Source organism: Solanum stenotomum, chromosome 5 (assembly GCF_019186545.1).
Source record: "Solanum stenotomum isolate F172 chromosome 5, ASM1918654v1, whole genome shotgun sequence".
In the NCBI taxonomy this organism is placed as follows: Eukaryota; Viridiplantae; Streptophyta; class Magnoliopsida; order Solanales; family Solanaceae; genus Solanum; species Solanum stenotomum.
In genome coordinates, this window is record NC_064286.1 from 37,217,391 (window position 1) to 37,243,727 (window position 26,337).

A 26,337-nucleotide genomic window follows, 5' to 3' on the forward strand; every position below is an offset into this window, starting at 1 on the left:
TTTAATTCCTGAAAGCTTTTCTCACAAGCTTCAGACCATTAAAATTTCACTGTTTCTGAGTTAACTTGGTCAAAAGGGGTGAAATAGATGAGAACCCCTCTAAGAACCTTCTATAATAGCTAACCAAACCAAAGAAACTCCTAATGTCAGTTGGAGATGTGGGTCTAGGCCAATTCTGCACTGCCTTTATTTTTTGGGTATCAACTTTAATTCCCTTTCTAGAAAAAATGTGGCCTAAGAATGCCACAAACTCAAGCCAAAATTCACACTTAGAGAACTTGACATACAACTCTCTATCCTTTAGAGTTTGGAGAACTATTCTGAGATGACTAGCATGATCTTTTTCATTCCTCAAATATATTAGTATCTCATCAATAAATATGATAACAAACATATCTAAATAAGGTTTGAATACTCTATTCATAAAGTCCATGAACGCTACAGGCGCATTGGTCAAACCAAAGAAAATAACGAGAAACTCATAATGACCATAACGAGTCCTGAAGGCTATCTTTGGAATATCGCATTCTGTTACTCTTAACTGATGGTAGCCCGATCTGAGATCTATCTTAGAGAAACAAGTAGTACCCTGAAGCTGATCGAAAAGATCATCAATTCTCGGAAGAGGATACTTATTGTTGATACTAACCTTGTTCAACTGGTGGTAATCTATACACATCCTAGAGGAACCATCCTTCTTCCTCACAAACAAGATTGGAGCGCCCCAAGGTGAGACATTTGGTCGAATGAAATATTTATCTAGGAGATCTTTCAACCGCTCTTTCAATTCTTTTTAACTCTACTGGTGCCATTTTGTATGGAGGAATAGATATAGGACGAGTATCAAGAATAATATCTATACCGAAGTCTATCTCTCTCTCATGAGGGACTCTGGATAGATCATCAGGAAAGACTTCTTGAAACTCACTCAAAATTGGAACTGACTCAATAAGAGGTGTCTCAACACTGGAATCCTTAACTCGGACCAAATAATTGACATAACCCTTGGAAACTAACTTTCTCACCTTTAAGTATGAAATGAAACGACCTTTAGGCACTGTTGAATCACTCTTCCACTCTATAACTGGCTCATTAGGAATTTGTCACCTAATGACTTGAGTTCTACAATCAATGGAGGAATAACAGGCATAAATCTAGTCCATACCTAGAATGACATCAAAATCTATCATATCTAACTCAACTAAATCAGCCACAATGTCTTTGTGATTTGTCTTTGTGATTTATGGAAATGACACAATCACGGTATACTCGCTCAGCTAGAAAAGACTCCCCAACAAGTGTAGAAATGCAAAAGGGTTCACAAAGTTTCCCAGGGAGAACATCAAAATTATTTGCAACATAAAGAGTCACAAAAGATGGAAAGCAACTCATAGCAACAATCCAAGTTAACATGCAACATTACCAGTAGCCTTGATATCAAATGCATTTACCATTTAGACACAAGCACAGTAATGACATGAGTCATCTTGACAAAGAGAAACCTACCATAACTACTCTCAAAGCCTACTTGTGCAATGCAAGGATGAAGTCCTATACCCCCACCCACACTAAATAGAACTCCTTCAATAGCCATAACACATTCTAGACTTGACCTTGTGGGAATTAGCTATAACTGACATAGACCATGTGAGCTTGCATGGAATCCAGTGTATGCCCCACACCCAAAAGAGGTGTCTTACCTGCCTAAGGTAGAACTACAATGTATTAGCTTGGAGATGGATCCAATAGCTAAATAACCTACGGGGGCACGTAGTTACGGGATAAGGAGATTGCTTCTAGAAACACAACATTTCTTAGCGGGGGAGCTTCTATCTCATGAGATTAACTTTAGAAATATGTCATGTCTTAACAGGAGAGCCTCTATCTCATTTTCAATAACCACTCGGTGCTAAGCATAATTCCAATAAATTATTTACTGAATCCTAACTTGTTTCATTAGGATAGCTCATTTGATCATGCGTGAGAATAAACCTTCACAGTCCATGTCTTTTTGTTAGATTCAATTAGGTGAAAACTGACTTTCAACCTAGAATCTTCAATATGTGTGAAGAACTTTCATATTACATTCATTATATGTTTATGAGAATGAACTTTCAATCAACACAATAATATCATCATAATCATGTAATACTCATGTATAAGTGTGTATGTGAGAATGACTTTTAACAACACAACAATTTAGATTATAATTATGTTCATAAAGTATACACATGAAGCCACAATTAGGCATAAGTTTCATGTTTTACCCCTCTTGTTTCAAGGACCACATTCAACCAATCACATTTAGGGTTACTACATTAAACATGGAAGACAACATGATTCAATGCAACATAATCTCATAAAATTCATCTCACTACAATTCACCCACATCACAAAGTCACAAATTGGGGACATAGGGTTTCATGAGTTCTTGGAGAAAGTTCAACATCAAAACCATAGAAATTCCTCATTTAATACATAATTCAAGTAATCAATTCATTATATTCATGATTTTATAACATTCTAGTAATACCAATCAATACCCACACCTTAAGATCAAATTTGATAAATTAGTGTAATTCATGGATTCATGGAAGAATTCATCATAAAACAACCATAAAACAGCAATTCAATCATAATATAAGATAATTAAATCATAAAAACGTTTTTAGAAAGAATTCATGAATTGGAGTGAAAACCCTAGCTTTTTGGAGAGTTTTCTTCTTTGAAATTGGGAGTTTGAGGACTTCATGGATGAAAGCATTCCATGAATCAAAGACTACCATACCTTATGTGAATAAATCGTACAAAGTCTAGTCAAAAAGCTTCCTTCTTCAAGCCATAACTTGATCTTCTTCTTCTTCCTCGGAGTTCTAGAGAGAATATTTTTGGGTTAAAGTTGGTTATGATTTGGGTTGTTGGAATTTATGAAGTATATGAGGTGCTTAAAGGCTTAAAAGTATTTATGTAGGTCTAAATAAACAATATAAAACTACCGCACTTAATAATATCTAACCTAAGAATTTACCTAATTGACCTTACCTTGGCCGAAACTTGGCAGGTTGCAGGCATGACCTATGCCTGGGACCTACGGTCTGTGGATGGGACTACTGGCCATCCTGCAGGTCCGTAAGTCATGAACTGCAGCTCCTAAAATTTGACCTTGACCCACGACCATGTCCTACGGGGCGTGGATGGACCTATGCCCAGCAAGTCCTATCCGTAGGTCACTAACTTGGGCTGTTTTGGGGCAGTTTGGGGTTAGGCTTTAGGGTCCTCCTCAAGGGTCCTCGGTTGGTCCTTGGGAGTTGTACCTTGACGTTTAACCACTAAACCACTCATCATAATTACGGGAAGCTATTTTACAACATTAACCCACTAATCATAAGTGCGGGAAGCTATTTTACAACATTCACACATCAAACTCTAAAACTCTCACCTAAGACTCTAGTTTCACCTACTAGTTTTCTGGGTGTTACATGAACCAAAATGTTTAAATGAAGGAATGGAAGATTAATCTTGAATACTAGAAATGAAGGAAGAACTAGATAAATTCGAAAGAAACCAAGTGTTGACCCTCACTAAAAGTCCCAAAAACTGTTCAGTAATCGGAACCAAATGAGTTTTTGAAACAAACTCAATGAAGAAGGAAAAGTCATCCGTGACAAGGTATGATTAGTTGCTCAAGGATATTCCCAGCATAAACGTATTGATTATGATGAAACTTTTGCTCTGGTAGCAAGGTTAGAATTTATTCGAATTTTGTTAGCTTATGCATCATTTAAGGGTTTCAAATGGATGTAAAAAGTGATTTTTTGAATGGTTTTATCAAACAAGAATGTTTTGTTAAATAGCGTCCTGGTTTTGAAAATTTTCTTTGTCCTGATTATGTTTACAAACTCTCGAAAGCGCTGTATGGTGTCAAACTTGCCCCAAAAACTTGGTATGAGAGATTAAGCAATTTTTTACTCAATAACAATTTTCAAAGAAAGAAAATTTATGCAACTCTTTTATCCAAAGATCCGGATCCTTCATTTTAATTGTTCAAATTTATGTCAATGGTATTATTTTTGTAAGCTCTAACTCCTCTCTGTGTGAGAGTTTGGCTAATCTTATGAAGGAAGAATTTGAGATGAGTCTAATAGGAGAGCTCATGTTTTTTCTCGGCTTACAAATTAAGCAGTCGACTAATGGAACTTTTATTAGTCAAACCAAATACACGATGGATCTCAAAAAGAAGTTTGAGCTAGAAAAAGGAAAAGCTTATGGAACTCCCATGAGTCCATCCACATGCACTAAGAAAAGATGTTGATGAAAAATGTATTGAGGAATGGTCGAATCTATACACTATTTAACTACAAGTTGACCAGACATTATGTTTAGCGTGTGCAAGTGTTCACGTTTTTAGTCTACTCCAAAAGATTCTCACCTTACTGTAGTAAAGCGAATTATTCGCTATTTGTCATGCCCCAAGGCTACCCCCTAGATGTAACACAGGCCCTGGGATCATAAGTGACCCCAAGCTAACCTGAGTATGGTATATCACAAGCATACTGAATATATAACTAAGATAAGCAGAAGCATAACTAATAAATGAGTCAAAGCTAAAGGGCTCCAAATGAAAATATATCTGAATATCTGGGGAAATAACCCCAAAACACTTAACAATGACTCTATGTCTGAAAGCCTCTACTACTAATAAGTTGCTGGGAAAAGTCCCCAGCTAACCGAAAAAATACTAGAAGTCTGAAAGTTAGCTTACTAAACCAAGCATAAAGAAACACCCTCAAACAATGAGGACTCACCACTGAAGTTACTGAGTATGGGCTGGAAATCGAACTAAGCCTGATCTAGATGTTGAGCGCCTAAACCTACATCATACAACAATGTAGCATAAAATATGCGTCAGTACTTTGAATGTACTGAGCATGCATGATATAGACACTAAGTTATACAATATAAACTCAATAATATAGACTAAACAATATAGACTGAATATGGAACTAGGCTATACTAAAGTATAACTAAAAATTGAACTAGATGTAATGATCAAGTACTAATCATAAAGATAACATGTTAAACTGTATACTGAAGTAAATGTTGATAACATGGTCAATGCAATAAGAGTATGATTGTGGGAGTTACTATCAACCGACATAAACCACGTGAGCTAAATGTGGAGTGCGATGTATACACCCCATTGAGAGGTCAATATACATTGCAAGGGGTATAGAGGCATGGCTGTCGTGTGATCACTAAAACTGATACCCAATAGAGAGGACTTCTGAACCTACACTGGCACGTAGTTCTGGGCTATGAGGGTACGCTGAACCCTAGTCCAACTTGGTGTTAAGTCTACTCCCAAAAGAATATGTATATAGCTAAAATGCAACTGAAATACTTAATTGCTCAAAGTACTGACATGTTATCTAAAAATGCAACATAAATATACTGAAAGATGTGGCATTTGACTACTAAAGCATGATTTTCTGACTAATCTTCCTAGCAAGTATAATTCATGAGTACAAATGATTAATACAAGCTAGGGTTCTAAATTCTATACATGGAACTAAGCAAATTTTCAAAGAATCATGTTATTTAGAATCGTGGAACTATAGCAGCTAAAGTCACAATGAATCTCCAAGATTTTGGAACCCTAGGTCTGGACAATTTATGAGAACTTGAAGAAATGACTGAATTCTAAGGACCTAATGTGTGAAAGGAACCTACTAGTGAAATCCCATATACCTGGTGACGAAACTATGAAGAAATTCTTTGGATTTCAGGGCTGAACTTAAAGAAGACCTCTACTTGTTCTTTGGAAAGCTATCGCCTCTTTTCTCTTCTTTTTGTTATAAGTTAGATGATTTTTGGAGAATGAGGGTTCTGGCTAGTGTCTGACTAGATTAATAGGCTTAGACGAAGTAAAATAACATAATTTAAGCATTAAACGATGTAGTTTAAGTACCAAACACATAAGGAAAAAGACCACTACGACCCTGACTTAAAAGCTGATGAAGTGATTTCAAGACAGGCTTCACGGGTCGTCTAGAGCACCACGACCCATCAAGTGGGTCATGAAGATGCTCTGCCCAACATGTCTTCACTAGTTCTAGCATAACTTTTTACTTCTAGCTTGGAATCAGGAAAACTCAGTGGCGTTGGAAAGAGGATTCATAGATCTTTAATTTGATAGGTAATGGCTCACCTAATTAATTTTGTGCTGAAAGATATGATTGTGTTAAGTTGACCCTAAACTCTAAGTTTGACAAGTCTCTTTCACTGACTACTTCACGGTCTGTGTGGAGCTTCATAGACCATTTAGACATCTGTGATTCTTAACTAGTGACTTTGGGGGTGCAACCTCACTTAAAAGCTGACGACGTGACTTCAAGACAGGCTTCACAGGCCATCTAGAGCATCACGACACATTAAGTAGGTCGTGAAGATGGTCTGACCGATAGGGCTTCACCAAAAAGAGCATAAATTTTTACGCTGGGCTCGAAATTAGACAAACTTGGTGGCGTTGGAAAGAGGACTCAAAGGTCTTTAATTTGATAGGTCTAAGGCCATCAAATTAATTTTGTGCTAAAATATGTGATTGTTTAAAGTTTCCCCAACACTCAAGAACTGACTTGGGTGCAACCTCCTTGATTGGGTAACTTGTACGGACCATAGATGGGCCATCTAAATCACCAGGAGCCGTCTAAGGAACAGTCTAGGTGACCCCTCCTAGGGCAGTCTTGGATGGTCACTCACCACAAACTTAATGGATCGTGGTCCCCTACATAGACCATCTAGGATGTCGTGAAGGGTCCATGGTCCATTTTGGATTGGTGGACTTGCCCAAATTTCCCCTTTTAGCCCTTTCTGTAACTCTTAGGTGTTACAACATCTTCCCTTTGGGATAATTCTTCCTTCAATGAAGAGTAAACAAGCTGAGTATGGAGGTAAAGAGTAGCAATCCCTACCACTGACTACTAGAAACTAATATCTAACTGAACTGAGTTTCATGAACATGCATATATGCTGAAATGCAATGAAAACTGAGGGAACAAGATACTGATACTGAATTACACAAGAGTAAACTTAGAGAATGGAGAGGAACTATTACCTTAAGCTGAAATGGAATCGGAAGGGAAGAGGTGAGGATACTTGGCCATCATTTCTGCTTCTGCTTCCCAAGTAGCTCCCTCTACAGATTGACTCCTCCACAAAATTTTTAATGAAGCAAATTCCTTATTTCTCAACCTATGAACTTGATGGTCAAGAATCTCAACTGGCACCTCCTCATAAGTGAGACTATCCTTCACAGCCACACTCTCTAATGGTACTATCGATGTCGGATCACCCACACACTTTTTCAACAAGGAAATGTGCAAGATTGGATTAACCACTGCTGGCAACTCTAACGCATAAGAGACATTTCAAACCCTTTAAGGATTCTATAAGTACCTATATACCTGGGACTGAGCTTCTCTTTCTTGCCAAATCACATCATCCCCTTCATGGGTGACAGTTTCAGGAAAACCCAATCATCAATTTCAAACTCTAAGTCCCTTTTCTTTACATTTGCATCAGACTTTGATGAATCTGAGTTGTCTTTAGTCTATCTCTGATGAACTCAACTTTCTCCATAACCTTATGAAACGAATCAAGCCCAATCAAGGCTGCTTCACCTACTTCAAACCAATCAATCAGAGACCTGCATCTATGCCCATATAGTGCCTCATACAGGCTCATCTGAATACTGGAATAAAAGCTATTATTATAGGCGAACTTTATGAGTGGTAGGTGATCATCCCAATTACCTTTGAAGTCGATAACACAAGCTCTCAACATGTCCTTTAAGGTCTAACGCTCTGCCTGACCATTTATTTGCGAATGAAATAGTGTACTGAGATTTACTTGAGTACCAAGACCTTTTTGAAATGATTTCCAGAAATGAGAGGTAAACTGAGGACCCCTATCTAAAATGATAGATAAGGGTACTTCATGCAACCTGACTATCTCACTAATATAAATGTGGTGAAATACTCCGCTGAATATTTAGTCTTGAAAACCAAGAAGTGAGCTTACTTATTGACTCTGTCCACTATGACCCAAATGGAGTCATGTTGTGTGCGAGTACGAGGTAAACCCATAATGGAATCCCGTGTTTATCATTTCCCACTTCCATGTAGGAATGTTAATCTCTTGAGTCACACCTCCTGGTTTCTGAAGTTCCACTTTCACCTATTGACAACTTTAACATGTTGATATTTAGGACACTCAGCCATAAAATCTGCGATGTCTCTCTTCGTACAATTCAACAAAAAGACTTGTTGTAGATCACGGTACATCTTAGTGGTACTTGGATGAATAGAATATCTTGAATTATGGGCTTCTGTAAGGATCTTCTTCCTCAACTCACTCACATTAGGAACACATAAGCGACCCTGGTAACGATACACACCATCTCCCTTTGGGAGAAAACCTCTACTCTTTGCTGATGAACTGTACCTTTCAACCGAAGTAATATAGGATAACCATCTTGTTTTTCATTAACCTCTACTACCAATGAAGATTCTGACCCATTCTGAACAATTACACTACCATCTGACGTGTCCATAAGGAAAACTACTAAGCGAGCAAGCCAGTGAACATATTTGGATAATTCTTTCTTCTCTTCCTAAACATGTGCCACACTACCCATGGATAGTCTGTTGCAGGCATCAACAACTACATTGGTCTTACCCAGATGGTAGAGCATATTCATTTCAAAGTCTTAGAGGAACTTAAGCCATCTTATCTAAAGAAGATTCAACTCTTTCGGGGTGAATACGTACTGGAGGCTCTTATGATCGGTGAACACATCAACATGAATACCGTAAAAGTAGTGCCTCAAAACCTTTAAGGAAAACACTACGGCTGCAAGCTCGAGGTCATGAGTCCAGTAGTTCTTCTTGTGGACCTTAAGCTACGTAAAAGCATAAGCTATGACCTTACTTTGTTTCATCAACAAACAACCTAGGCCGACCCTGGATGCATCAAAATAAACCACATAAATGTCTGGCCCATCTGGTAGAGTTAAGACATGAGTTGTAGTCAACCTGGTCTTCAATTCTGAAAAGCTTTTCACACACTAATCTGACCACTGAAGCTTGACCTTCTTCTGAGTCAACTTAGTCAATGAGGGGAAGTTATGGATGAAAATCCTTCAACAAACCTCTGGTAGTAGGTAGCCAAACCCAAGAAACTTCTGTAATAAGTGGTAGAGGTGGGTCTGGGTCAGTGTTGTACTACCTCAATTTTTTGAGAATCCACTCAAATCACTTCATTGGATACCACATGACCAAGCAATGCGATAGACTGTAACCAAAATTCACATGTTCTAAGCTTACCGAATAACTGTCGATCTTTGAGGGTTTGCAAAACAACTTTCAGATGAAGCACATGCTCTTCCTCACTCTGAGAATAATGACAATATCATCAATAAAGACAATGATGACCAAGTCCAACTACTGTTTGAACACCATATTCATTGTGCATAAAAGCTACAGGAGTATTTGTTAGTCCAAAATACATAACTATTATTTAATAGTGACCATATCGAGTCCTGAAGGTTGTCTTCGGGATGTCACTATCTCTCACTCTAAGTTGATGATAGCCGCATCTGAGGTATATCTTAGAAAAGAAACTAGCACCTTAAAGTTGGTCGAACAAGTCATTGATTTTGGGGATAGGATACTTATTCTTGATTGTGACTTTGTTCAACTGAAGATGGTCAATGCACATCCTGAGAGAACCATTTTCCTTTCACATAAACAACACATGAGCACCCCATGTAGGGATGCTGGGTCTGATGAAGCCTTTACCTAGAAAGCCTTTCAACTGTTCTTTTAATTCCTTAAGCTGTAAGGAGGAATCAAAATAGGTTGGGTATCAAGAAAGAGATCTATTCTAAAGTCGATTTCAATTTCGAGAGAAACTCGGAGAAGATATTCTGGAAACACTTCTAGAAACTCATTTATGACTGGGAGTGACTCAAAAGTTGGGGTTTTTGAGTTTGAACCCTTAACCCGAATAAGATGATAGATATACCATTTAGAATTATTTTTATGGCCATAATGTAGGAGATTAATCGATCTACTGGTGCTGAATTACTACCCTTCCACTACTGGTACTAAGGGTAGGCCCACTCCCTTCAACTGATAGACAGCCAAATCTGCACTCTCGACTTGAATGTTACCTATAATGTCTGATACCTTTTAGATTTCGTTGAGAAAATCTTGTGGATTCTCTTCTGATAAGACCCATGAAACTCCGGAGGGTTCATGCAAGTGAAGTCCCGGGTTCTTGATGTAGCAATGCTAATCTGCGGTGGAGCTAGGGCCATAGCCTTCTAATTGACCAAGGCGGTCATGGACTGAGCAAGAACTTGGAAAGTAGCCCTAAACTTGGTAGACGTTACTTGCTCACTAATGGGTCTCCTAGAGCTGCTAGCTAATTCCTTGCATTAGCTCTTCTAGGAGGCATTTTTCGAAATATAAAGAGTAGGAGTTAGAATGAGTTTAAATAGATTTTATACTCTATAGCACGAGTTGGAAAAGAAAGAAGGGAAGATTTTCTTAGAACACCTTGTAGCCTCCCCCTCACAGGTGTGGCATGCTTTACACTCATGAAAGAAACTCTACTTAGTGCGACTTCCAGATACCCTAGGACTCTTGAACCTGGTGCTCTGATACCAAGTTATTCATACTCTGAGGCTACCCCTAGACGTAACACGGGACCTAGAATCACAAGTGACCACAAGCTAACCATGAATCTGGCATATCACAGGCATACTGAATATATAACTAAGATAAGGGGAAGCATAACGAATAAATGAGTCAAAAATAAAGGACTCCAAATGAAAATATATCTAAATATCTATGGAAACAACCCCAAAACAGTTAACACTAACTCTATGGCCAAAAGCCTCTGCTACAAATGAGTTACTGGGACAAGTCCTAAGCTAACTCAAAAAAATACTGAAAGTCTGAAAGTAAGCTAACTAAAGCAAGCATAAGAAACGTCCTTGAGCTATGAGGACTCACCACTGAAGTTGTTGAGTATGGGCTGGAAATCGAACTAAGCATGATCTGGATGTTGAGCGCTTGAACCAATATCATATAATGAAGTAGCACAAATTATGTGTCTGTACTTTGAATGTACTAAATATACAGGATAATAGACACTAAGCTGAACAATATAAACTCAGCAATATAGACTGAAAAATATAGACTGAACATGGAAATAGGTTGTACTGAAGTATAATTGAAAACTGAACTTGATGCAATGGCAAAGAACTAATCATGAAGATAACATGTTGAACTGTATATTGAAGTAAATGTCGATAACATGGTAAATGCAATAAGAGTATGAGTGTGGGAGCTACTATTAACCGACATAAACAACTTGATCTAAACATAGAGTCAGATGCATACTCCCCATCGAGAGGACCCAATATACCTTGACAGGGGTATAAAGGAATGATTGTAGCGTGATCACTAAAATTGATGCCCAACAGAGGGGACTTCTGAACCTACGTTGGCACGCAGTTTTAGGACTGTGAGGGTACACTGAACCCTAGTCCACTCGGTGCTATGTCTACTCCCAACTGAATATGTATATAGCTATATGCAACTGAAATAATGATTAGCTCAAAATACTGACACACTATCTGAAAATGCAACATAAATATATTGAAATATATGGCATTCGAGTTTTGAAGCACAACTTTCTGACTGATCTGCCTAGCAAGTATGATTCATGAATACTGATAATTAATACAAGCTAGGGTTCTGAATTCTATACATGGAACTATGCAAATTTTCCAAGAAATATGTTATTTAGAATCGTGGAACTTTGACAGCTAAAGTCACGATAAATTTCCAAGATTTTGGAAACCCTAGGTTTGAACAATTTATGAGAACTTGAAGAACTGACTGAATTCTAGGGACCTAATGGGTGAAAGGAACCAATTATTGAAATCCCACGTACCTGGTGATGAAAACTAAGGAGAAATCCTTTGGCTTTCAGGGATGAACTTGAAGAAGACCTCTACTTGTTTTTGGGAAAGCTATCACCTCTTTTCTCTTCTTTTTGTTCTAAGTTAGATGACTTTATAAGAATGAGGGTTCTGGATAGTGTCTAACTAGATTAATAATCTTAGACTAAGCAAAATGACGTAATTTAAGCATTAAAGGACATACTTAAAAGTTCACGAAGTTATTTCAAGACAGGGTTCACGGGCCATCTAGAGCACCACGACCCATCAAGTGGGTCGTGAAGATGGTCTGCTCGACAGGGCTTCACTATTTCAAGCATAACTTTTTACTACGAGCATGGAATTAGGCAAGCTCGGTGGCGTTGGACACATGATTTAGAGATATTTAATTCGATAGCTCATGGGCCACTTAATTCATTATGTGCTGAATCATATGATTATTTGAAGTTTACCCTAAACTCTAAGTCTGACAAGTCTCCTTCACAGAATACTTCACAGTTTGTGTGGAGCTTCACAGACCGTTTTGACATATGTGGTCCTTAACTAGTGACTTTAGGGGTGCAACCTCACTTAAAAGTTGATTAAGTGACTTTAAGGTAGGCTTCATAGGCCGTTTAGAGCACCATGGCCCGTAAAGTGGGTCGAGAAGATGTTGTGCCTGACAGGGCTTCACTAAAATAAGCATAACTTTTTACTCCGATCTCGAAATTCGACAAATTTGGTGGCGTTGGAAAGAGGACTCAAAGACCTTTTATTTGATTGGTATTGGGAAACCAAATTCATTTTGTGCTAAATGATGTGATCTTTTGAAGTTTCCCCAACACTCAAGACCTGACTTGGGTGCAACCTTCTTGACTAGCTAACTTGTACGGACCCCTAGACGGGTCATCCAAGTCACCACGAACGATCTAGGGTGCCGTCTAGGTGACCACTCCCATAACATTACTGAATGGTCACTCACGACATCCTTAACCTTCAAGGATGTAGTGAAGAGTCCATGGTCCATTTTGGATTGGTGGACTTGCCCAAATTCCCCTTTTAGCCCTTTCTGGAAGTCTGAGGTGTTACACTATCTCATTAGAACTACATATTCAGGATTATGGTACCCTCACTCCTTGCACTTTGATTTACTACTCATATGTTGAGTTTGGAGGTGACAAAAATGATAAAAAAAGCACCGGTGGTACTTGCCAAATTCTAGGTCAATCTCTGATCTTTTGGCATAGTAAGAAACAAACATCGGTTGCCTTATCTACCACCGAATTGGAATATCTAATTGTGGGAAGCTGTAGTGCTCAACTATTATGGATGATGCATCAATTACTTGATTATGATCTTTCGTATAAGTATGTCCCTTTTTTGTGATAATACCGCACTATTAGTTTATCTAAATATAATATGCATCATTCTAGGACTAAGCATATTGATATTAAGCATCATTTTATTCGTGATCATGTTGAAAATGGTGATTTTTCTTTAGAATTTGTTGATTCCAAAAATTGATTGGCTGATGTTTTTACAAAACCCCTGCTTGAGGAAAGATTTTGTTTTCTCCGTAATTGTCTCGGTATCTCTTCTTTTCATTAATGTGATTTACTTACCTTTTTATGTTTTTTTCCTTTTTGTGTTGTTATTAATTCTCATCCCTTCATTTTCTGCTTCCATAATAATTACTCTGCTTCATCCGTCCCTCTTCTTCATAAAACCCATTCTTTTCCATCTTGTCACTCTTTCATACCCCAACTTTTTTTCTTCTAAACCCTTCTCCTTCCCCTCTTCTCTATTTCTCTTCATCGTTTCCACTTCTTTCTTCATCCAAATCATAAAAAGAGCTCGCTCTATGGCTTCTCTAAAAAGCTCCGATCATAACCCTTCGGGCTCCCTCGAAGTAAACATCACGTCTTCCTCCGATTCTTCAGACGAATCTTCGATCTCTCCTTCTCCTTCATTCAAAAAAAAAGCCTTCTCTATGAAAAAGAAGAAGGATTAGATGAAACCTCACCCTAATGCCTCTTAATATCTCTCACATGAAGACATGAAAAGGTTTTGGGGAGGTTAACAGAAAAACAAGTATGAAAACTTCAAGTCTCGACCCATTGTTCCTGGAAGGGTAATCAATCTAAGCCAGTTGAAGGATTCCCACTGTCTGGTAGACTTCTTTCTCAAAGCTTAGAAGCTCTCTCTATTGTTTAGTATATGTGATCTTGATTTCTTCTAAGAGGTTGTTTGTTTGTTTTATGCAAATCTTTGTATTTCTAATGGCAGTGGTGAGTTTGAAACTTTCGTTCTGAGTAGTTGTATTATTGTTAATGATCTCTTGTTCGAGGATGTTTTTGGTACTAAATCTTTGGTGTAATTCCTTACATGATTGGTGTTGATGACTTTGAGATGTCCCTAAAAGGTGCTAAAATAGCCATGGATGAACCCGATGCTGACTTATCTTACTTTGGTCCCTTGTCCCTATGCTTCGAACATCGCATTTTGGCGCACATCATTACCACCACTATTCTCCCAGGAAAGGTTCTCTAAGTAGCATCTCGACTAGGGATGTGTTCATGCTATATTGTCTTCTCAAAAAATACTACATCAACTGGGCGACCTGGTTCAAAGAGTACATTCTAGAAAGTGTTGAGGACTCCAATACTTCCGTGAGTCTCCCATATGAACTGCTCATCTCTTGAATTTTGGTGGATCGACTGGTTGACCTCTCCATGTTCACACTTGTTGAGATTAATGCCACTTATGATTCTCATACTTTCTCAGGTATGGGGTATTTTCAAGTGGGTACCAAATGGGTTAAAAAGGATTATGTCTGCGCCACTACTGAGACTTTCAAGCCTACTAAAATATCTGTAGAGTCAACTGCTCTCTTGCTACAGGACATTGATGAACTGAAAACTCGCATTATTGTTGTGGAACGGGGACTGGAGTCTTCCAAGATGTGGTTGAAAAGGACTTTCACATTCAGAAGGACACTAGTACAGATGTTGGAAAGTTGCATATTGCAATAACTGGTATAAAATAGGAAGGCATCTCCACGGTCAACCGGTTCAGATGTTGAAATATCCTATAATTCCTTCTGTGGGAAGGTTATCAACATCCTGAAATACTTTCTGGGTGATTAATAGAGCTCCTCACTTCTACCTATCCTTTTGCTACTCCTGGACAATATTTCTATGGGGTAGGTTCCCTCTTTTATTTTTCGAGTTGTATATTGAAGGTACTCTGCCTTCCTACTCTGGTTTTTATCTGTTATTGCTTGTTCTGGTTAATTGTCATATTTTTTCTACTCTCTCTCTTTTTTATTATGCCAAAAAGAGAGAACATGTCCCAACAATTTCTTAGACAGTACACAACAAAGACAGGGAAATCATTCAGCCTACATCCAGCGGGAGCTATATAATTCTCTTGGAAAACTCTGAAAGACACAGATCGAGGAAGTTTCATTATATCTTTAGGGTTTATGCTAAATTGTGAATTATTTGTCATTATAAAAAAAAGGGGGAGATAAATAGCGTCATATAATCGATTACTTTTTTTATAAGGAAATACTTATCCCATATGTTGATAAATCGCATGCAGGTAATTCAAAAAGAAAGGACATCAAAGTACTACCAGAAAGGAAGAATTAATATGCACTTACTGAAGCAACACAAGAAAGGAAATCCACCATTCAAGGAATACAGAATAATGGTCATCACAATCCTAGCGTCTGACTAAGATCTGGGAGATAGAAAATCAAATTAACAAAGTATTAAGACCACACATAGATCTTCAAGAGAAGGAAGAGAATCAAGATTACAAGAAGATATCCAAAGAAGGAAGGAATCAGTTTGCTCATGCACATATCTAATATGGACATGAATCAATCAACCAAAATCAAGGAATCAACTCAGATCCTTGATTTGAAATACCCTTGGGTTATTCCTTAAAAAGAGCAGTCCTCAAATACTATATAATCTTCTCCTAGCCTTAGTTGTGAAGTACGTACTTCACTTGAACTTGTACTATTGTCTTATGTTATCTTTCATAAAAACATTGTATTCTTTTAAGTATACAATTGAAACAAGAAAAGAGAAAGAAAGATTTGAGTGTAGGTTATACAAGTAGAGGTTGTGTCAAAGTAGAAGATCTGATTTGCATATCACACAGGGCTCTTAGTCATAACACTTTGTAACACCCAACTTCTCATCAAGATTTTAAGGAAACCCTTGTAACCCAAGGGGATTGGAAGTAGGAACCACATCGATGTTCCGAACCAGTATAGAAATTATCTAAGTCTTTTCTTACTACATTTACTCTTACCTTATATTGTTATACTAATCTGCAGGTGAGTCAACTTTCTTACACATAAACTCAACTTAAGGAATTTTAATTCACCCCCCCACCCCCTCTTGACTTTCACTTTGTTCCACAACATCATTCCATCATCTCATTGCATGGAATTGACCTACTTTGTTGTGTCGTGTAGCTTTCTTATATGTTGATTTGAGTAATATCTGTTCCCTTGTGTGTTTACTTTATTCGCACCGTTATTATACAATTGGCGGAACTGATGCAGGGATGGAACATTTTGCGTGCAAGTGAAAGTTTTTCATAGTTTATTTTTTAAGGCTTCTTAGTCGGTTATACTCAGTCGGTCTAACCTACTGAGTACTAGTGTATTGCACTCCCCTACGTCTTTTATCCTTTTTGATGTAGATCCTAGTCAGGGTAAGCTTCATAGCAGTTGATTGGACCTAGCGATCCTTTCTCTTTCGAAGTTATTGTGAGATCCTGCTTTTCAGATCACCATTGATCTTCATCTATCATTTAGAGTCTTTAACTACCTTTCAAAGATTTGAGATGTTTTTTAGAATCTAATAATGTATGAGATGCTCTTTATACTTATGCTACCATCTTTTGGGAATTTCTTTGTTGTTTTTATTGGTTTTGGCCTGACTTCCCTTTGGAAGTCTCATATGTGTTTTTCTTTCGGCTTATACATCAATTTAGGGTTCTCGGGTTATGTTCCATCATGACTTTGACTTTTTGGGTTGTGAAAGTAGCTACATTATTATTTGCTAACAAATGTATTCAATGTACTTTTCATAAAGAGTGACTCCAAATACAAATCTAACATTCAATGTACTGCATTAATTTTTCTACAATATCTTTTGGAGGAAAACATTTAAAATAAATTACACTCACTAATATCCCAATCTTCTATAATCAATGAGACTGAAATCTCGCAAGATATTTTCCATGATAAAAAAAAAGAATTCTGCTACAAAATCTTATTTCTTTATTGGTTTTGTTAAATCACCAACTATTACTTGTTTGACATTGGTACATATCACCAACTATCACTTGTTTGACATTGGTACATATATATAGCATTCTGATGATGAATATTGAAACACTCAAATACCTTGATACTATAATTATCCACTAGGTCATTTTCTTAGTTATGTAATATCTTTTTACGTTTAAGGATTTTTCATAGTGACCCCAAGTCATTTATGACTTACTGGGACTAACTGTTGGTCACCTGACCGTTCATTTGGTTTTTATGCGAGTTTTTATATTTTGGAGCTTTTGAAACTTGCACAGTTAACTTTGGTCAAAACTTTGGGTAAATAGTTTTAGAATGCAATTTTGGTGTTTCTGTTAGCTCTTGAACTTCAATTCTAGTCTGGTAGAACATTAGATTTGGGTCCCAGGCATCCAACTCATTTCAAACAACCTTGTGGATTTTGGCTTCAATAGAGACTCGGGTATGGGACCCACTTTTTGTTAAGACGACCTATATTGGCAGTTTTTGATATCTCCATTGAGTTTGGTATGCCGAATATTGCGGGGTAATATAGTTTGAGTATGTGCACGAGTTTTCGAACCAATTCTGAGCACCAGAGTGGAGTCCGTTAGGATTTAGATAAATTTTCTTGTGCGTGATGCTAGTTTTCACACCCCAAACTTGAGGGCCAAAACTGTCACCTCATGCCAAAAATTAGGCCTGAGTCGACCTTGCTAAACCACTTGCTAATGGAGCATTTGTAATCACACAGAGGCCCCTTTCCACAGCTCTACAAAGAAAAGAACTACTCCTAACAGTTTATGTAAAGCAATAACCAGATAGCACAGAAGCATATTTTGGCCATCGAGGCCACCATGGTATCTAGGAAAGCAAAAACGCTATGTGGGCCGTCAAAGTCACTATGACCTCTGTACAGAAGCTAAAAATAGGTATGTAACTAATCATATGTCAAGTAGTTATCAAACATCAGCCAACCATAAAGCAAGGCCAACATGACCAATAACATGGCTATACAACCCAATACGCTAGTCTACAAGCCTATATGAATATAACACTTGGACGGGATAGGGCCCTTGCCTACCTAAAATCTATAAACAACAAAGAAAGCAAACCTCTACAACTCTGAAATCCCTGGAAGAAATGACTGAACCAATCAGTTGGATAGGCAGCTGTGTTGCTTGGCATGCTTGTCTGGTTGCCACTCAAGACCTACAAGCATGAATATAGCTCCCCCCGACAAGGGGCTTCAGTACAAAATAATGCACCGAGCATGTGAGGTAAACTGAAAGCTAAAAATAAAGTATTAGTACAGAACGCAAAGGGCTGGGGTGAAACACAAGTACAATACCTTGTCTCCCTGCAATAATACAATATAAACACATAAAAAGCAATAACCTAACCAGGCCTCTATAAGCACGACAAGTACGAACATCACACAATCCCTACAAGTCCTTATGAACACAAACAATCACTATATACCCATATTAGCCCCTTACCTAGATCCCAATGATAATTTGATCTGAACTGTCTGAATGTACATGTGCCATGAATAACTGCAAGTCTGAGGCTATGTGGTACCATACATATATATTGCCTCGTAGGTACAGCCTACCCGGTAGTTTGAAAGAATTTGGAGATTTTGAGAGAATTAGTTAAATGTTTTTTCTAATGAGGAGTTTTAGAAATGCTTTTGACAAGTAAAAGGGTTTCAAAATTAGAGGGAAATATATAAAGGGTTGGAGGTGGGGTGGGGGAACTTGGAAAGTAAATTTACCGACTAGGAAAATGAAATAATTTAATAGAATGTCTTTATTAGTATATTATCTCAATTTTATGATATAACGGTCACTCAACCATTGATAATTATCTAAAGTCGTGTTTTTCTTCTTTTGTAATAAGAAGGTCACTCAACTTTGTTTATATCTCTTCAGAAGTCACCTTATTAATATTTGAACGAGCAGAATATGATATGAAATTATATTTATTTTGTACGGTCTTTTTCTTCTTTTTTTTTTGAATCTACACCCATCAATGACTCGACCTAGCTCTAACTTGTAACTTAAATTAACCATATTCACTTGGAAAAATCATGAGGAAAGCTTTAATTTTTGTTATCACCAAAACTGATGGCATAGGTATACTTTTAAAAAATAAAAATATCCATGGATACTTTTACCACATCTATCACTTCTTAAATGTCCATTTTATAGAACACAATATATTCTATTCTACTGATGCATTTATATGAATCAATATTTTCTCTTTTTAATTTAACATTTAATTCATTTTTATTCATAAAAATAAATACTACTCTTATAAAATTTACAAGTTATTATAATTTCTTAACTATATGGGTTATGGTTAGGGTTAGATCAGACATTGGTTTATTGTTACGTGAATTAAAAATAGAAATAAAGTTCGTGTGAGCAAAATAAAATGCATGCTTATTAATCTTTAGAAAATAATAGAAGTGGTAATCATTGTGTAATGACCCGACACGTCATACTAAGGGGAACCTCATGTGAAGTCCCAAAGGTTCGGTAGTGACGTGCAAGAAGTTCTAAAATTTGAGCATGATAGATTTTGGCCTAAATCATTTTCTAGGTTGGGTTGACGTCATCTGGTCATAGCGAAAAGTCATTCTATATGGCGACGCCACTATAGCAAGAGCGAGACGTCAAATAAAATCAGGAACCTAATTAATGTGTCATCTTTTATAATCCTCCCACTTTATGGAAGGAGGAAATAGATGAGTACTGCTCCAAAAAAGCCCTCCAAAAGCACCTTGGGGAAGGGAGCAATTGAGGAGGGAGAATTCCGTATATAGGAGGTGTAAAGTCTACCAATTTTCCCTGTTGTTCACCAAAGGGTGATTATGTGGAGTCATATTTTCTGGAAAAAAATTCACCAGCAGATGATTGGCGCCCAAGTAGACTAGGTTTTCTTTCCATTTGATAGTTAGATCTACTTTTATCGCATCAAATCCTATAAGTATCCGGAGATTTCATGCCTAGTCCTTTGGGCACAAGGTCTGGATGGTTACATGTTGTTATTGATATTATGAAAGGAACATATATTGACTAGGGGTACTTCTCTAGTGCTTGGTTGTAAATCTTGAATTTCCTTATTGGGACGACTTGGTGTGAATTTTAAGGCTAGGTGTTCATGAAATTTTTAGGTTATAGACATTCTGAACACGTGGTAATCAAGGGAAACTTGTGTGTACTCATAATAGGGCTTAGTGTTGGGCCATTAATATATAGGTGATGGTTGTGTGCTACAAGGTTTTGTATATATGCGTGTTTATTGCCTATAGTACCATATTGTGCAATGTATGATATGAAGCATATGATATGAACTAGTGATTGTAACTTGTGGGTTCAAGTGGTTTGTTCGTTGTGCTATGTGATTATGCATTCTTGATGTGCTTTCTTGTTAGCTCAGGTACTGGCTCGGACACCATGCATGCTATGGCTATATATGGTTGGTTCAGATGTGGTAGATGGGTTAGGTTTTAATTGTGTCCCATGAGAGGACCAATATGTGCTAGTGGTTCCATTAGAGGACCCAATATTGTGTTGTGATCATGTGAGTGATTTAGCTAGGTATTATTGATTCAAGTGTTATTATTTCATGTTTTTATGAATGGGTTTATATTCAAGGTTGTTGTTCTAAGTGGTTTACATGTGGTTGTGGTGTCGTGGGTTGTGCATATAAATCAAGGGTGGTACTAGGAACCAAAGTTAGGTGATGCTTGTGATGGTTGAGGGATATTACTAACTACACACTTATGGCCTATTCTGTATAATAGTTAACTTGCTTAGTGGATTGAGTTTATGGTGACCCAGTTCTTTAGTGGTCTAAGCAATGGTTCTATTAGTCAGGGTGGTCTTGGTTGGTAAGGGATCTTGGGTTAAGTCTTACCAAGAATGAATTGAGCTAAGGTGTCGATTTCAGTTACTATTCTGGCAAAGGCTAGGGAGTTGTCATCAGTAATAAAAAGAGAGGACCGATAGCCGGTTGGACTAGTGATGGCATGATAGTCAGTGCATTAATGTGGTAGATGGGTTAGGTTTTAATTGTGTATCAATGTGCTATGTAGGTACGCTTGGGAAGCCTTGGGGTGGCATATTTGAGGTGCTTAGTCGTAGTTTTACTAGGGAAGAGTTCAGGCAAGGCAATAGAGGAGTGGCATGGTGTAACTTCATATTGCATGACTTTATCTCTATTTACTTGATATTATGTGGTAGGTTCATATCGACCGATGAATATGCCTACCATTAAATGTTGTTTGTACCGATTCTACTCTTGGTATGCAACTTGGCATAGTCTGGTTGCAGGGTCAGTGATGTTTCATAAGTACATATGATGATGATTTCCAGAAACTTCCATGTTTCTTTTCCTTATGGTGTGAGTTATGTCTTATCTTCTTGTATAAATTGTATTCATATTGTAGCTCTTGTACCTGTTTAGACTAGTTCCTTGGGGAGGGTTTTCAGTCATTTATAAAGGCTTTATTTAAAATTGTTGCTCTCATGAAGTTTTAAAGTATTAAATAAATTTCATAGAATTTTTTTTTATTTCCGTATTGCTCGTTTAAACATTGGTTGGTAAGGGTTCTCCTAACTTGGTGTTGGAGTAGGTGCCCGCACGGCCCGATGAATTGGGTCGCATTGAGAAGTTTTCTTTCTATATTCTCCAAAATTAATGTTATCAAGTTTTTATTGACATATATATATNTATATATATATATATATATATATATATATATATATATATATATACATGTAAAACTTGATTGTAAATATATGTAATTAATAAATTTATTTGAACATCACGTGGTCAAAGTGATTTTTATTGAATTTACAACACGAACTTTTTTTAAATATCTGATCGTTAAATAAAAATAGAATAAGAGTAAATTTGGTAAAGAAATAAATCTTAATAATCTAAACGTAACTAGTAATAAATATTAATAATCTAAACACATAAATTGAAATAATAAATACTTGAAAAGTTGCATTAGCCTACTGTAAACAACTACTACCAAATAATTAACTTATAAGATAAAGTATTCTACTTTCTAATTTCCTTAAATCTTCCATGTGTAAACCGTTTGTAGACTAAACGAGTGCTAATAGTATCCTTTGATTCTCTTGTTGGATGTAGGCTTCGGAGATGTGTCATCTGCCGCGTGATTGGATTCACCAACATCAGAAGCATGATTATTTGGAATGCATGAAAAAGTTGAGGGGGTAACCAGATTTACGAAGGGTTTGTGGATTTGTCTATAATCTGAAAACCACTGAGTGCCTCTTTTTGCATAAAACAAAATGTACGCCTGCTCTGCCAAAACATGATCTTCGTGAACCCAATGAACCTATCACAAAATCAAACAAATATCAAGTTAGTTGTCGTAAACTCAAAACGTATCTAACAAAATAAGGAAATTTCAATATTTTCCATACCTGCTCGTCATTAAATTTGTACCATTCATTTGGATTACAACGAATGAAGCTGTAATAGTGTCCTGAAGAGATTGAAAACCCCGAATGCACTATAACTGCATACAAATCGTATTTCATTTCTTCCTGTTGAGAAAAGGAAACAACATCATGTAACAACTAACAAAAGATAAAATGTAAGTAAAACTCCGAATGCAGATACTCACATTATTTATTTTGTTGGTATAATGAAACATGTCCAATTCCAATGGAAATGAAACATGTTTGTCCACCTTCTGAACAACAAACCGGTCATTATTGAATCTTTTCAAACAAAGGGTAGCAACAGAAGGGGCACGATCGATGAGGAGTTGTTTCTCAAATGGCCCTTGTGTCTTGCACTTTTCACAAGAAAATTTAATTTTCTCGATTTTAGTGAAAGACTCCAATGCTTTTGGTACACTATCAACGTCCACAATCTCCAAGCTTAGATCGATTAGAGGCTCGTGTGTGACAGATAAATGACGACAATTGAAACAACGAAGCTGTGAATTGAGAAAAACAGGCTAACAACATAAATTCCATATTTACAAGTAGGGTCTGGAGAGGATAGAGTATATACATTCCTCCCTTGGGATGTAGAGAGGATGTTTATGATAGACCCTTGGCTCAAGTAAAAGCATTGCAAAGCAGTTCAAAAAATGAAAACAACTAGAAATACAGAGAACAAACATGTAATGCTTACCATGCTCACAAGGCGACCACCAAAGGCCTCCTTCACAATGTTGTTTCGTGGCTCTAAATTGTTACAACAAATTTCAAGCTTATTGAGAAAGCATTGTAAGAATTCATGTGCATCTTCTTGTTGATTCGGTCGGAAAGTAAGTGAAAAATCTGATCATTTCACAAAGTTAAGTAATACAAAGATATATAATATACATTGTTGGCACAGAGGCACAAAGCACAAGTTCACAACCAAACTATAATCGATACTACTGTAAAAAAAAGTATTATTCATTTTACAATTGTCCTTGATAAGTCTTTTCTATTTTAAAAATAATTCTATTACTCAAATTATCGTTTATGTACTTCATTGATGAGAATGTTATTATAACCCTTGATGTAAAATTAAAGTAAACTTAAAAAGGAAATAAATAAATGACTAAGGTTAACTATAAGTGGTTTAGAGACGGGAGCATAGGTTTGTGTGAACCTACCCATTTCCATGTGTGTCTCACTGTCTCTGTCTAAGAGGGGGGATATATGTCATGTTAAATCAACAAACAAGATATATTAAAGCATACCTCTCAAGTGGCTAAAAATTTTCTTTGGCGTGACATTATCAGAGACACCAGACATAGAAAGGTCAACTATCTGCCGAATCATGCAAACTACGCAGAATCCGGTCAAGTGAGCTGCAACAAGAAATGACATGAATCAGCTAAGGTATAAAAGCCATTAAAATGGATTTAAATCAAGGGAAATTATAAGTTGATACTTACTATCACATGGTGATACATGATCAAACGATGCAAGAAGCTGAAGCAACACCAAGCTGTGCATAAAACATTGCACAACCGCATTCAAGAAGCATGTGTTGCCTAAGTTACACATGTCAACTCCCTAAAACAAGACAATAGCATAAGCACTAGATACAATAACAATTGATTAAATACACACAAGAAACACTTCATTTAACTTAAAAGACAAATTATTTAATATCGTCACATTCTTAAACATAGTAGAATTAGGATATTTCTCAAATATGTATAGAATATCAATACAACAACAACAAATTAAGTGTAATACCACAAGATAGTGTGTACGACACACCTCACACATACCCCTTGTGACAGAGAGAGATTGATAAGTAATCTATTACATCTCAATGCCTACCTAATATAGATTAGCCCTACACGTAAAAGTTGCTATTTTGGAAATTGAAAGTTTTATTATAACAGTGGCTAGCTATATTTTCAATTACTGAGCTAAAAATTGGGCCCCGTCCTATCTATTTAACTAGATAGTATATTGATTAAGATGTCATAAAAATAAAGCTAAAATTATATCACCTTAAAAAAGGTAAAGTGGCTAGCCTGGTTAATTTACCACAATAGTTGATTGATTAAGATGTAGTAAATATAGGCTAAAAGTATAAATTGTATCACTTGAAAGAGTTAAAAAGGTTAGCCCATGCTATTTCAATGTAAATTGTGTCACTTAAAAAGAGCTTAAAAGCTTTTAGCCCGCACTATTTCACTACATAGTCGATTGATAAAGATGTCATAATAATAGGCTAAGTTGATTGTTAAAGATGTCATAAAAGTAAGCTAAAATTGTAAATTGTCGAGGTTAAAAGTAGCTAACCATGCCATTTCACTACACAATTGAATAAATTAAGAACTGAGATGTCATAAAAATAGGTTAAATTGTAAATTTTATGGCTTAAAAGAGGTTAAAAGTTGGAACCATACCACCATTTTAAGAAGCATATGCTCAATAGGCATAGTTTTTTCATCTGACTCTTTGAAATCCTCGGGCTCAATAAAAGAAATAGGCACAACTGTTAAAGGAAGCGATTCGGCACAATCTGAATATGAAAGCTCACTACTATCAGAAAAAATAGTATAGCCCATTGACTCAGAATCAGATTCAACACTAATGGTCAATGAATCGGGTTCAACCCGGACCGGTGACCGTTCATCTAAACCTGAATCCTTTTCTTTTGATTTTTCTTCAACTTCAATTTTTACTAATGAGAAATCCACATTGTTTTTTCTGATCTCTTCGGTGTTCAGAGCTTCACGATCAGGTGAATTTTGTAGATTCTCCGCAATTGCTTTTCCCATTGAGATGTCAAAAATAAACAACAAAACCAGAGATAAATGAAGAATGGGGGTATGAAAACTCTAGGTCTATGAAGGATTTTCTGTAGATAAAAATTTACGAAAAATTCAAATAAAAAAAATGTAAAGAATGATTTCTTTAGGATTTTTAAGAAAAGGGTATGCTTTGAAATGATGTGAAAAACCACAGATTTAATAAAGGTCTTTTCTTTGAAGATGAAACAAAGAAAACCAATTGTGTTTTTGTTGGTAAAGATTTGAACTTTGAAGAAATTAGTTGAATATTTTTTTTTGCTTAGGAGTTTTGCGGAGGCTTTTGACAGGTAGGAGGGTTTCGAAATGGGAGAAAAACATATAAAGGGTTGGAGGTGGGGTGGAGATGGGGGTGGGGGACTTGGAAATTAAATTTTACAACTAGGAAAGTGATTTAATTAAATAGATTGTCTAAATTAGTAGATTATCTCAATACTATGATATAACAGTCACTCAATTACTGATAATTATCTAAGAAAGTCATGATTTTTCTTCTTTTATAACAAGAAGGTCACTCAACTTTGTTTGTATATCTTCAAAAGTCACTCTATTAATATTTGAATGAGTAGAATATGATATGAAAGTATATTTAATTAATATGATCTTTATTTTCAATCTACACTACTATTATCAGTGACTCAATCTTATCCTAATTCATAACTTAAATTAATCGTATTTACTCGGAAA

The 26,337-nt window shown here is 36.6% G+C and overlaps 2 protein-coding genes across 2 annotated transcripts in view; one reads left to right on the plus strand and one right to left on the minus strand.

Moving 5' to 3' along the window:
• The window catches only part of LOC125865145 (probable protein phosphatase 2C 10), an 878,192-nt gene that overhangs the window by 667,210 nt on the left and 184,645 nt on the right, over positions 1 to 26,337 (plus strand). The window lies entirely within an intron of this gene.
• On the minus strand, positions 22,462 to 25,620 carry LOC125863906 (ubiquitin carboxyl-terminal hydrolase 20-like). The gene is made up of 7 exons (XM_049543878.1): positions 25,246 to 25,620; positions 24,274 to 24,394; positions 24,076 to 24,186; positions 23,517 to 23,665; positions 23,065 to 23,316; positions 22,796 to 22,918; positions 22,462 to 22,707 (listed from the first exon to the last, which is right to left on the minus strand). The coding sequence occupies exons 1-7, from the start codon at positions 25,618 to 25,620 to the stop codon at positions 22,462 to 22,464; spliced, it is 1,377 nt and encodes a 458-aa protein (XP_049399835.1).